This window comes from Lynx rufus, unplaced genomic scaffold, assembly GCF_022079265.1.
Source record: "Lynx rufus isolate CCGP_SWC_20201006 ecotype Redwood Valley unplaced genomic scaffold, mLynRuf1.p SCAF_11, whole genome shotgun sequence".
Lineage (NCBI taxonomy): Eukaryota > Metazoa > Chordata > Mammalia > Carnivora > Felidae > Lynx > Lynx rufus.
In genome coordinates, this window is record NW_025814825.1 from 69098552 (window position 1) to 69112071 (window position 13520).

At 55.7% G+C, this 13520-nt stretch overlaps 1 protein-coding gene across 1 annotated transcript; it reads right to left on the minus strand.

Annotated features, from left to right (window-relative positions):
* Positions 1-8863: 8863 nt before the first annotated feature.
* On the minus strand, positions 8864-9820 carry LOC124506475 (olfactory receptor 226-like). Its single transcript, XM_047072551.1, has one exon. It carries the CDS (start codon positions 9818-9820, stop codon positions 8864-8866), a length of 957 nt encoding a protein of 318 aa, XP_046928507.1.
* Between the last annotated feature and the right edge of the window lie 3700 nt (positions 9821-13520).

A 13520-nucleotide genomic window follows, 5' to 3' on the forward strand; every position in this document is an offset into this window, starting at 1 on the left:
AATTCACGGGTTTGAGCCCCATGATGGGCTCTGTGCTGACAGCCGGGAGCCTGGAGCCTGCTTCAGATTCTGTGTCTCCCTCTGTCTCTCTGCCCCTCCCCAGCTCACACTGTCTCTCTCTCTCTCTCAAAAATAAACAAACAAATAAATAAACAAATAAATAAACAAATCTGGACTTATTTGCCAGAATTACAATGAGAATTTTTAAAAGTCAACTTTTTGAAATGTTTATTTATTTTTGAGAGAGAGTTGAGGGGGGAAGGGGAGAGAGAAAGAGATCTGAAGCAGGATCCGTGTCATTAGTGCAGAGCCCAACATGGGGCTCGAACTCATGAACCATGAGACCATGACCTGAGCCGAAATCAAGAGTCAGACTCTCAACCGATTGAGCCACCCAGGTGTTCCTTAAAAGTCAACATTTTAGGGGGGCTTGGGTGGCTCAGTTGGTTAAGCAATCGACTCGATCTCAGCTCAGGTCATGATCTCGCAGTTTGTGAGTTCGAGCCCTGCATCGGGCCTGCACTGATGGTACGGAACCTGCTTGGGATTCTGTCTCTCCTTCTCTGCTATGCTTGTGCTCATTTTCTCGTTCTCTCTCAAAATAAATAAATAAACTAAAAAAAGTCCACTATTTATTTATTTATTTATTTATTCATTTATTTATTTTTTAAGTGTTTATTTATTTTTGAGAGAGAGAGAGAGACAGAGAGAGACAGAGCACAAGCAGGGGAAGGGCAGAGAGAGAGGGAGACACAGAATCCGAAGCAGGCTCCAGGCTCTGAGCTGTCAGCACAGAGCCTGACATGGGGCTTGAACTTACGAACTGTGAGATCATGACCTGAGCCGAAGTCGGGCCCTTAACGACTGAGCTGCCCAGGTGCCCCAAAAAGTCAACATTTTAAAGAAAAACACTGCACCTCACATTTATCCTGGTGTGAAATTTCTTCCTAGTAATACAACTTCATTGTTATCAATAAATAAGTTCTACTTTGTTAAAATTTGCCTTATATTCCCCTTGTCTGTAATTTGAATGGAGGCTTTTTGAAAAAAAAGACTTTAAAAAGGTTAAGCAGTGGAAATACCTGGGTACAAATGCGGCCAACAGTTTTCTGGGCAAAAAGCCTCTAGTCTAATGAGGGAACCCAGTTCATCTCCAATTAGCTTTTATTAATATTTTGAGGACAACGTAAAGCACTTGAGAGTGGACAGCAACCAGCAGGCATGCAAAGGGGGCGGGACATCACTCTCATGACGACAGGTTACGTGGGACTCCCTCTGGGTCTGGCCCTGCTGGCCTCGAAGGAGCCGCGTGGCCTCAGTGCTGACAGCAGCCAGAAAAAGAATGGGGACCTCAGTCCTGCAGGTGCGAGGAGATGAATTCTGCCAAGAACCTGAGGGAGCTTGGAAGTGGGTCCCACCCCAGTGGAGCCCCAGCTGACATCTGACTGCAGTCTGGCGAGACCCTGAGCTGAGGGCCTGTGGAAACTATGAAGTAATAGTTGTGAGCTGCTAATCTGTGAGAAGTTGTTGTCTAGCACTGGAAAACTAATATAGATGGTTAAGGGAAGGATGGGGGAACGTGAGGCTGAAGATAATGTTAAAATAAGCAATTACTGAAGAGGCTTTTAGGTGTGGGCATGAGAGTCGTCTGAGGCTACTTAAATAGCACTTCTCCAGACTGCACAGGTGCTTTTGGCCACAGCCAGGTGACCTGGGGTGCAGAGGAGAAGCCCCTCCAGAGGCTGGTCCCCTAGAGCCACCCTCAGGAACTTCTCGGGCCTCTTCTGTAAGGCCTGGGCCAGCTGGTTCTGAATGTCTGCAGTAGTGGCAAATGTCCACCTTAGATAGTGACCCACTATCCTGAGTCCAGGATCCTAGGCTGGCAGGATTTCTAGCATTGAAGGCACTGTCTCACTGATGTCCACAGAAGCTGCTGGAAAGTCAGCTTCCAGTTCCCTGGGACCATCTGCCCCTCCCCTGGCTGCTTCTAAGAGTTTCTCTCTGTCCTTGATGTCCTGTAATTTTGGTGTAATGTGTCTGGGCATCATTTATATTAATTCTGCTCAGCATTCATTGACCTTTATTGAATGTATACATTTCTATTGCCCATCAGTTTTGGAATATTCTCAATTATGGTCTCTTCAAGTATTGCTCTATACCAGGGACAAACCTTTTTTTTTTTTTTCCAAGTTTATTTATTTATTTTGAGAGAGACCAAGAGAGCGTGAGCAGAGGAGGGGCAGAGAGAGAGGGAGAGAGAGAGATAATCCAATCAGGCTCTGAGCTGTCAGCACAGAGCCCGATGTGGGGTTCGAACCTATGGCACTGTGAGATCACGACCTGAGCCAAAATCAAAAGTCGGCCGCTCAGCCGACTGAGCCGCCCAGGTGCCCCAGGACAAGCCTCTTCTGGAAAGGGTCAGAGAGTACACACAGTTGGCTGGCAGGTCTCACTCTTCCTGCCCACCCGTCCTGCTTCGCAGGCAACCACCGATCTGCATTCTGTCACCGTTGATCAGTTTGTGTTTTCTAGATTTTTATATATCACACTTTTCCCATTTGACATCATTACTTTGAGACCATCTATGTTGCCTGTGTCAATAGTTCATTCCTGTTTATTGCTGATAAATCCAGCATGTGGATGCACCGTGATTTGTTTCTGCACCTTCTCATGGAGCTTTGAGGTGTTTCTGGCTTGGGGCTATCACAGAGAAAGCTGTTATGAACATACAATTACAGGTCTTTGAAAGACATATGCTTTCATTTCTTGTGGGTAAATACCTAAGAGTGTGATGGGGGCCATAGGGTGGGTGTGTGTTTAATGTTTCAGGAAACTCTACTTCGTTTTCCAAAGTGGTTATGTCATTACATTCCAACCAAGACTAGCGATCTGAAAATATCTTCTCTCAGACTATGGCTTGGATTTTCATTATTTTAACTGTGTTTTTGAAGACCATAAACAAATTTTTAAAAATCTTTATTTATTTTTGAGAGAGAGAAAGACCACGAGTTGGGGGAGGGGCAGAGAGAAGGAGACAGAATCTGAAGCAGGCTCCAGGCTCTGAGCTGTCAGCACAGAGCCTGACACAGGGCTTCAACCCATGAAATACGAGTTCATGACCCGAGTCAAAGTTAGATGCTCAACTGACTGAACCACCCAGGCACCCCCCCACCCCCATTAAGATTTAAATTTTGTTGAAGTCCAGTTAATGATTTTTTTCTTTTATGGACTTTGGTTTGCTTTTATGTCCAAGAAATTTTGCCCAACCCAAGGCAAAAAAGATTTCCTCAAATGTTTTCTTCTAGGAGGTTTAGGTTATATTTAGGTCTATGAGTTTATTAGTATATATGGTGTGAGGTATGGATCAAAGCCTGCTTTGGGGAATAAGAGATACCTGAATTTTCCAGTATTATTTGTTGAAAAGACTATTATTTTTCCACTGAATTGCCTTTGCATCTTTGTCAGAAATAAGTTGTCTTTCTCCCTGTTTTTATATTATTTTTGTTTCCCTTCCCTTATGTTCATCTGTTTTGTCTCTTAAAGTCTTCATATAAGTGAAGTCATATGATTTTTGTCTTTCTCTGACTAATTTTGCTTAGCATAAGACCCTCTAGTTCCATCCACGTAGTTGCAAATGGCAAGATTTCATTCTTTTTGATTGCCAAGTAATACTCCATTGTATATATAAACCACATCTTCTTTATCCATTTATCCATCAATGGACATTTGGGTTCTTTCCATACTTTGGCTATTGTTGATAGTGTGGCTATAAACATGGCGGGGTGGGGGGACAAAACAGAAGAGACTCATAAATATGGAGAACTAACTGAGGGTTATGGGAGGGGTTGTGGGAGGGGGGATGAGCTAAATGGGTAAGGGACACTAAGGAATCTACTCCCGAAATCATTGTTGCACTCTATGCTAACTAATTTGGATGCAAATTTAAAAAAATAAGAAGTAAAACAAGTTAAAAAAATAAGTTGTCTTTGTATGTGTGGCTCCATTTCTGTAGTCTCTCTACTCTGATCTGCTGATCTATTTGTCTCTCTTGATGGCAATGCTACACCGTCTTACCACTGTAGCTTTATAATAAAACTTGAAATCAGATAGTATTAGTTTTCCAAATCTGTGGCTCTTTTTCAACTTGTTTTGAAAATTCTAGGTCCTTTGCTTCCCATATAAACTTTAGAATCAGTTTGGTAATCTCTAAGAGAAACCTGCTTAGCTTCTGATTGAGAGCGCATTGAATCTATAGATCAATTTGGGGAGGATTGTCACCCTAACATTTTGAGTGTTTCAACCAGTTAACATGGTTTACATCTCCATTTCTTTAGGTCTTCTTTAATGTTCTAAGCAATATTTTGTAGTTTTGAGAGTACAGTTCTTGCACATTTTTGTAAGATCTACACTTAGCTATTTTATGTTTTTTTGATACTAGTGGAAATGGTATCTGAAAGATATTTTAATTTCCTATTGTTTGTCACTGGTATATAGAAATACAATTGATTTTTGAATAATAAGCTTTATTGTAGATTCCATGAGTTTCCTCTTTGTCCATCATGTCAGCCACGAATAAAGACCATGTCAGAGGTACTGGGTGGTAAACTCGCTGCTCCTGGGCTTTGCACTTGAGTCCTCTCTGCTCTGCCAAGCCCACTCCGTGTATCCAGTTTCTGGAGTTTTGTTGCTGCTGTCCTCTCTGTCATTGTCCTTAGTCTATGGGTTCCTTTCTCATCACTCTGGTGGGATTTAAGGCGGGAGGATGTGATGCTCAATCCACTATCTTTAACTGAAAACTGTGTCCTCATTGAGGCTGGGGGAGGAGACAGAGGAGGCCCTGGAGATGGCCTGTGGTGGGGGGAATGGCCGTCAACGGGACTGCTGGTGGTGAGGCGTTCCAGCCCACAGAGTTCTGTCTCCTCATCTGCTAATGGGCCATCCTGTTTCTTGTGGCTCTGGGGAATGGGGCAGGTCTGGCTCCACACTGCTGCTCAGACAGGAGTAGGGGCCTCCTCCTTGTCTGCTGCAATAGCCCCCAACTTCACAGTGAGCAGAGAGAGGGGTAGGAATATCCGTCTTCCAGAGTCTGAGGAAACAGAACAAATGGAGCATCAGATCAGGCAGTTCTGGCCCCGATGAGGAAGGAGCCAGCTGGATGCTCCCAGTGGATGCCAGGGGCCTCTCCCATGGCCTCCAGTCCGACAGCTGCCTTTGTCCCAGTCAGTGCTTGGTCCCTGCACCAGGGCACATGTGGACAGAGCGGCTGGGCCTGCAGGATGCTTCTGTCCACCTGAGGGTGGAGTGCCTGGAACACGTGTATATAGTAGATGGACAGACACGGGTGGATACCCGGGGAGCTGGGGCAGTTTAGGGGATGTCTTTCTGTGTGAGCCCCACTTGGAGTCAAGCTTGTGAGAGGGGTCAGGGCAAAGGGGACTGTTCCCCTCAGTGTCCTCGGGTAGGGGCTGGTGAGACCTGGATCACAGGGTCTCAGTAAGGATTTGGGAATTTAACCTGTGGACGACAGGAGTCTGATGGCAGGATCAAGTGAATGGGTGAGGGGTAGGAGTCCAGGGTGGTCCCAGCAGGGGTTCTGCTTGGGGACGGTGTGGAGGGGGACAGAGGCACAGCCCTGCAGGGCTGGCAATGTGGGGTGAGCACAGGTGGATGCCAGTATTACAGCGTGAGGTCTCTCTGTCCCCCTGGAGGGGAAGTCATCCAAATTTGGTGGGAGGGGCCCCTGTGGAGTGGGGGCTGTTGAGAGGCCTGGAGCCCAGGACAGGGTGTGGGGTGGGGGTAGGTGGAGCTTAGGATGAGAATCGTCCCGGACCGGGTATGGCCTGGAGAGCAGGGGCCAGCTCAGAGAAGGGTGCCCTTTGCAGCTCTGGGGAGTCTGGTAGGGAGATCCCTCCTGCAGTCCTCGCCCAGAACGGGGAGAGCTGAGGGCTGGGCTCCCTCCCAGCTGAGGCCCTGGCCTGTTCCTGCCCAGATGGCCTACGTCCCTTTGCCTCAACCCCTCCCTCCTCAAGCTCTTCCCATCAGCTGGCTCGGCAACAAGGAGCCCCCTCCCCCCAACAGCCGCCTCCTCTAGCAGCCCCCTCCTCCGCCAGTGTTCCTTCAATGCCCTTTCTCCAGCTGACCTGGCAGGTGTGCCCCTTCCAGCACCCCCTCTCCCTCTCCCACCTGACGAGCCACCTGCTGACAAACCCAGTGGAACAGGTCTGTCCTCACTTGGTGCCTTACGGGGACCTCCCCCCTGGCCACCTCTCCCGCCTCAGGGCTTCCTTGCTGAGGGTGCTTCTCTGCTTCATCCCCGGCTGGTGACCTTCTCGTACTCCTGACGGCGCACCCTCTGTAAGCTGACGACTCTCCAAGTTCTGTTTCTGGTCACTTTTCCCTGGAGCTCCAGAGCCAGGAACCGGGCAACCTCTTGGGCTTTCCGGGGTCCTCCTTCTCAGACCTGCCTGTCTGGGTGGATGGACAGCTGACCACCCAGCCTCAGGTGGCCCAGAGCTCAGGCTCCTCCCTCGGGCGGCTCTGTAGCCTCACAGTCCTGCCCACGGCACCCGTGCCCCCCCCCGGACCAGGTCCTGCCCACGGAACCCGTGTCCCCCGGACCAGGTCCTGCCCATGGTGCCCGTGCCCCCCCGGACCAGGTCCTGCCCACAGAACCCGTGTCCCCTGGACCAGGTCCTGCCCATGGCACCTGTGCCCCTCCCAGACTAGGTCCTGCCCACGGCACCCGTGCCCCCCCGGACTAGGTCCTGCCCACGGCACCCGTGCCCCTCCCAGACTAGGTCCTGCCCACGGCACCCGTGCCCCTCCCAGACTAGGTCCTGCCCACGGCACCCGTGCCCACTCGGACCAGGTCCTGCCCATGGCACCTGTGCCCCTCCCAGACTAGGTCCTGCCCACGGCACCCGTGCCCACTCGGACCAGGTCCTGCCCACGGCACCTGTGCCCCTCCCAGACTAGGTCCTGCCCACAGCACCCGTGCCCCCCCGGACCAGGTCCTGCCCACAGTGCCTGTGCCCCCCCCAGACCAGGTCCTGCCCACAGCACCAATGCCCGGCCTGGACCAATTCCTGTGTCTCTGGCGCCTTGGAGGCCCTGCTGTGTGCTGGGCCCGGACCCGAGCGGTGTCTGTTGCTTCTGGGTGTCTAAGCCAGGCTGTGAATTCCCTGACCCAGCTGGTCTCTGCAGGGCCACATAGCACCCAGTGAGAGGCTGGCACTCAATGCTTGCTTTATGAATTGATAAATCAGTGAGCACAATAGTGTTTTCACCCCATGTTTTAAAGCAATCATTTTACAGTAGTTTGATTTGGAAGCACATCCACATGAAAGAGGGAGGTGCCTGAAATTGTAGACTTACAGGCACCTTGCATGGGACATTCGCTAACCCTAGTGGCCGCCACGGCAGTGGGGTCTGTGCCAAGACCCTTGGAAAGGACTCAGCGACGGGTTGGTCAGTGCTGGTCCGTCCAGCAGCAGCTCCCTGCTTAGCTCCGCCCATAGCCCTGGCCCCCGCTCCTTGCAGTGTCCTCCCTGGGACAACAGAGAGCCCCTCGCCGCCTAGCACCACCTCCTAACGCAATGACGGTCCGCTGCTACCTCGCTGCCCTGCGCTCCGTGAGCCCTTGCCCTCGGTAACACTGTGCTCGAGGTGGGGCCTGGTCTCACAGGCTTTGGGTCACGTTCAGCACAAGGCCCATCACACGCATTGAGCCCAGTGTGTGCTGAATGAGTGGTCTGAACCCTCAGTCTGTAGTGTGTTTCTGGGGTGGCCCTGAGAGTGAAGCTCAAAGCCCCCATCGTCCATTGCACAAGACGAACATTCTAGGTTTCCCAACCTTGCCAGCACAGTTGACAGCTATTACCTGAAATCCTGCACAGGCACCACGAGATTTCTGACCAACTCTCAGGCGGCACAGGCTGGGGCCAGGCCTTGTGACTCTAGAAGCCGCCGTGGAAAGTTCACGGCACCATCACAGTCATCTGCTGGCTCGCGTGGAGCGCCTTTTGAAGCCAGGCGTCAAGGAGAGCAGGAGAGCAGGTGAGGGCTCCTCTGGGGAGACCCAGGTCCTGCCCTCCCGGGTCAGCCAGGCGTGCAGCGGGCGTGGATGCCACCCTATTGCCCCTTGGTGACAATGCGTGTGTGGGGGCTGTGGCTGGGGCAGGCATCAGGGCCCACGTACACTTTCAAGGCTGGCCTCGCTTACTCCACCTACTCCCAACAGAGAGGGATGCTGGTCACAGGGACACTGGTCAGGGGAAGCTGGTTTCAGTGGCCGGTTCTGGTTTTCATTTGGGAATATCCACCACTCCTCAGAGTCTTATTTGCTCTGCTGGGTTGTCAACACACCTGCCCTGGGCATCACCCTGCACGGCCCGAGACCTCCCATAACTGCAGGGGGTCGTGGTGCTGCGGCTGACCGGGTCTCTGGGGGCCTGGTTAGAGGAGGGAGCGCCCAGCTGCCTGGGGCCTCAACAAGGACGTGGGGCCAGTCTGCAACCTGGCCTCCCACTCTTGCATGATGTGGGGGACGGGGGTGTCCCCACCTGGAGCGGGGGTAACTGGTACTCTGCAGCAGTTGCAAAGTGTCCCAGGATGATACCTTGTGTGGCACCCGGAGAGGGTCAGGGTTGGGGGCTCCACACGAGGCATCTGTTCCAGGCATTGGGAAGGGGTGAGCCAGGTTGGGGTGGTCACCAAACCTGTGTCCTGGGAAGGCACCACTCAGATGAGGGACAGGAAGGACTCTGCCTTCAGCCCCTCACCCCACCGGAGCCACTCAGGAGATAAACGGGAGACACAGAGGTCTGGAGCAGGTCTGAGGGAGCGCGAGGTCCCAGGGAGGCCCCTAGGACGGGGCACCCAGGGCCTGGGCCACCCTCTGCACTGCCTTGCGTAGGGCCTCCTTGACCTCCTGGTTCCGCAGGCAGTAGATGATGGGGTTGAGCAGGGGCGTGAGCACCGTGTAGACCACGGACACCACCTTGTTGAAGTCAAAGGAGTAGATGGCGCGTGGCCGGGCGTAGATGAAGAGGGAGGCGGAGTAGAAGATGACCACCACGGCCAGGTGCGAGGCACAGGTGGAGAAGGCCTTGCGCCGGCCGGCGGCGGACGGGATGCGCAGCACGGTGCCGAGGATGGCGGCGTACGAGAAGATGGTGAGCTGCAGCGGCCCCAGCAGGATGAGCAGAGCCAGGAGGAAGTCGACCAGCTCCGCCACGGACACGTCGGAGCACGCGAGGCTCAGCAGGGGGGACACGTCGCAGAAGAAGTGGTTCATGACGTTGGGGCCACAGTAGCCCAGGCGCGAGATGAAGAAGACCTTTCCCAGGGAGACGGTGAAGCCCGAGAGCCAGGAGCTGGCGGCCAGAAAGCTGCAGAGGCCGGGGCTCATGATGGCCGGGTAGCGCAGGGGGCTGCAGATGGCCACGTAGCGGTCGTAGGCCATGACGCCCAGGAGCGTGCACTCGGTGCAGGCCAGCGCCAGGAAGAAATACAGCTGCGTCATGCAGCCCGTGAAGGAGATGTGTCGGAACTGGGGCTCCGCCAGGCTGAGCAGCATCTTGGGCACGGTGACGGAGACGTACCACACCTCCAGGAAGGACAGGTTGCTGAGGAAGACATACATGGGCTTGTGCAGCTGGGGGCTGACCCGGATCACTGCGACGACGACCACGTTCTCTGTGACGGTCAGCATGTAGGCCAGCGTGAACAGCACCACCAGGCACACGTGGAGGCCCAGCGAGCCCGAGAAGCCCACCAGGATGAACTCTGTCACCTCCGAGCGATTGTCCCCGAAGGGCATGGTGTGCACCTGGTGGCAGAGACAATGGGTCAGATGCTGGCTGGTGGGTGGGGTGCTGGAGGCCACGGCCCCTGCTCTGCTGCCCACGGGTGGGCCTCCCCTCAGGCGCTGGGTGGGATCTGGGCAGATGTGGGCTCTGCCCTGGGGCCACCGGCCCTGCCTGGCCGCAGACTGGATGAAGGCTGTGGTGGGCTGGGTGCCATGAGAACGTCTCAGGGGCCCGGCCTGGGGACCCGCTCACGGGTGTGGATGGGGCCCCACGGGATGGTGGGGGAGGCCTTGGCCAAGGTCACCCAGGTTAGGAGAATGGTTGCTGTGGGGAGGGGGCAAGGGGTTGGCCTGGGGTGGACAGGGACCTGCTGGGCTCCCGCCGTCTCTTGGGTCGGGCGGGGGGGAGGGTATCTGCGGCCATGAGATGGGGCTTCCTCATCTGTACGCACAACGACAGCCAGAACTTGCCCTGCAGGTGGGATGCAGACCTATCGCACCTCCAGGGGGGTGGGCTGCTGAGGAGGACGTCCGTGGGCTTGTGCCACAGGGGCTGATGGGGAACACGGCCACTCCTGGGGTGCCAGTTCCCTAGGAGAATTCAGGGTCCCAGGGAATTGGGAGGATGCAGGAGGCCGAGTTTCCCACCCTGGGTCCCCTTTCCGCCCTGTCCTGGCCAGGTGAGCCGTGCTCCCTGCCATGGGCCCTGGGGGTCCAGCCCTCCACCGCCCGACTCCACGTGTGGCTCGCCTGGTTCTGTCCAAGCCGCACTGGTATGGCCACAGGTGTGCAGGGGGCCCTCAGGGCCGTGACTTCCTGTGCCCCCCGATTCCAGCCCCTGCAGGGATGGCTAGGGGATCAAAGGGGCAGGACTGGCAGGTGGCTTCCTTGCCTCCACAAGGACCTGTTTCACACCAGTGAAAGGGCCAGACCCTAAAAACAGAAGTCAGCTTCCTTCACCCCGGGCGTTCCCCTCCTGCCCGCCCACGGGTTTCCTGGCTCAGGGGCCCCCTGAAATGCTCCCCTGCACCCCACCCCACATCAGCCAGGGCCTCTGTCCTAGGAACGTCCCTGCAGGCCACAGGCGTGCTTCCTGACCTCCAAAACCTGTGTCGGGACCAATCCACTCATTTGTAGAACGGTTGGGGTTTTGGCTTCTTACCTGCACCCTGAGTGCATCCGTACACTTGGCGTGGAAGTGAGTTTGCTAAAACAAGCTGGCTGATACGGAGAATGGGCTTGGAGCACAAAAACCAGCCTCCGTTCTGCATCTTGCTGCCTCGAACCCTCAAGTTTAGTATATGTGCTGCCAAAGTGAGTGCTGCTGTGAGCCCTCAGAGGGCATCCCCCACACCAGGCCTTACCCACCGGGGCCTCGGACCTGAGCTTGGGGCCGAGCGGGGTGTGGAGGGCGGTCCTCCTGCCCTGATGGAGTAGATGCCCCTTCTGGGGAGGCCCTTGAGCCCAGCACCTGGTAGGGTGGGCTGCCCCCAGCCCAGGTGTCAGCTCTTCTCGGCTTCCTGCCTCTTCCCGGAACCCCAGAACGCCCCAGGGCTCCTCCTGGCCTGTGCCCTTGAGTGACCACAGGCCCTTTGCCTCTCTCCCCTGCATGCTGCCCCAGATCCCAGGCAGCAGATCCCAGAGCTCTAAGGTGTGGCTCTGGGATGGGTGGCTCCAGTTGAAACCCCACCCTCCCGGAGACACCTGTGCCTAGGATGGGATAGCCACCCTCTCTGCCTCGGTTGTCCCATGGGGTCAGAGCAAGACCCTTGCTGGGCTGTCCTGGCCCCAGAACGCCACGAGGGGGTGGGGATACACCAGCTCTGAGGACCACAGAAAGCCTGCACATCTGCTGCGTTCACTCGGGTGGGCTTGGTGGCCCGGGTGGGCAGCGATGCCTATGCAGCAGGAGGCGGCCTGGCCAGATCTCAGTGGGCCTGGTCAGCTCCCCCGTAGCTGGGGCTCTATCTCTCCCCCACTGTGGCCCCTGGTGACTCCAGGAGTGTCTGCTCAGACCTGCCACTGATCAGCTGTTGGACTTGGAATCGATGTCTCTCTCATCCGGAGCCTGTTTGTGTGAAAGAGGGAGCAAAGCCGTCGGCTTAGCCGACGGGATGGGAGACTGGTGCTTCATTAGGAGCCCCAAGTTCTCGTCACACAGACAGGAGAGGACACACGGTGAGTCCCCAGGCCCCACCGTGATGCTCCATGTGTGCTCCCCAAACTTCACATGGGTGCGGAATCACACGTGTCCTCCCCCAAACAGATTCGCTCAGGCACCCAGCCTCCCTGAGTCAAAGTCCTGCACGCCCCACGAGAGGCCCCTGACGCAGGTGTTCATGCAGACACCAGGGTCCTGCCAGCTGGACCCCCAGCAGACGCCCCCCAGCGGGTCCAGATCCGGCACACAGACCTCGGTGCCCATGCCTTAGACACACAGATGCCCCTATAGACCCGGTCCTGCCCAGGAGACAGGTGCTGGCCCCCACCCCCCACGGCCTAAGCCTCAGGAGCCATACGCTGTGCCACAGAAACACACACGGACACAGGGATAAACCCCCAGACCACAGACACCTGGCCCTCAGAGACACTGGTTCGAGACAGACTGCTCGCTTTGTTGCCTTCATCGCATGCCTGGGCACACACAAACTCACGAGCGGGGGCTCACACAGGAGCACACACAGACACAGGTGCACATGCCTGTGCACATTCAGGGATGCACTGCACACGGACACGTGCACCTTTCAGCTCTCACCTGTGTGGAGACTGCTGGTTTTAGGTGGGAGATCGGGTTTGGAATCCCAGCCCCGCCCGCCCTCTGCTCTCAACCCGCCGCCCCAGCTCCTCACGGGTGGAGGGGAGGGTCTCTCAGTTCTCTGGCTTTCCTCAGGACTCGGTGCTGTTCCAGCCAGGGACTCAGCAAAAGCGGGTCCCTACCTGGTCCTTGAGTGCTGAGAGGGGGCTCGGCATGAGAGGTGACAGAGGGCTCTGACAGGGCTGTGTCCTGCTCTCAGCTGAATGTGGCACTGGGTGCCGGCCCCATGCGTCTCCCCCTCCCAGGGATGTCACATACCCCGTGAGCATGTAGGTCCAGGAGAGAGCTTGGAAGACACGAAACGAGATGAGCCGCTGCAAAGACCCCTCCTCACAATGAAAAAGACAAAGAGACCTCAAGTCCGAGGCGGCCACTGGTGCCTCCCCTGCTGTCTGCATTTCACAGGACCAAGAGTCAGGTGTGGGGGGAAAGTACGGGGGAGCCCCGGTTCGCGGCCGTTGGGAACATCCCCTCTGCATGGGGAGAGCCTGGGCAGCCCAGGAGCTGAGCACCCCCAGGCCCCCCAGACCACGAACGAGTGTCTTTCTAAAGCATAACCGAGCGGAAGACGGAAAGCTTACCTCAGCCCTCGCTCACCATCTGCTCACTGGAGAAGGTCTCACAGGAGAGACAGGCAGAGCAGGAACTGGGCAGACTGGCAAGGCTCCGTCCCTCCCCGCTGTCCCAGGGGCTGGTGCCCAAGACACCAACGGCTCCTCTTGGGAAACCCTTGAGCCTCTGCTCAGGGACCCACACCCCCTGGGAGCAGCTTTGTCAGCCAAAGTGGCCAGAATCAGAGGCCAGATGGCCTCCCTGGTTTCCTTGTGGGCACAGGGCAGCTGTGACCTGATGGGGGTGGGGTGTGCGTATGGGGGTCACTCTCGTCCAACCAGCAAC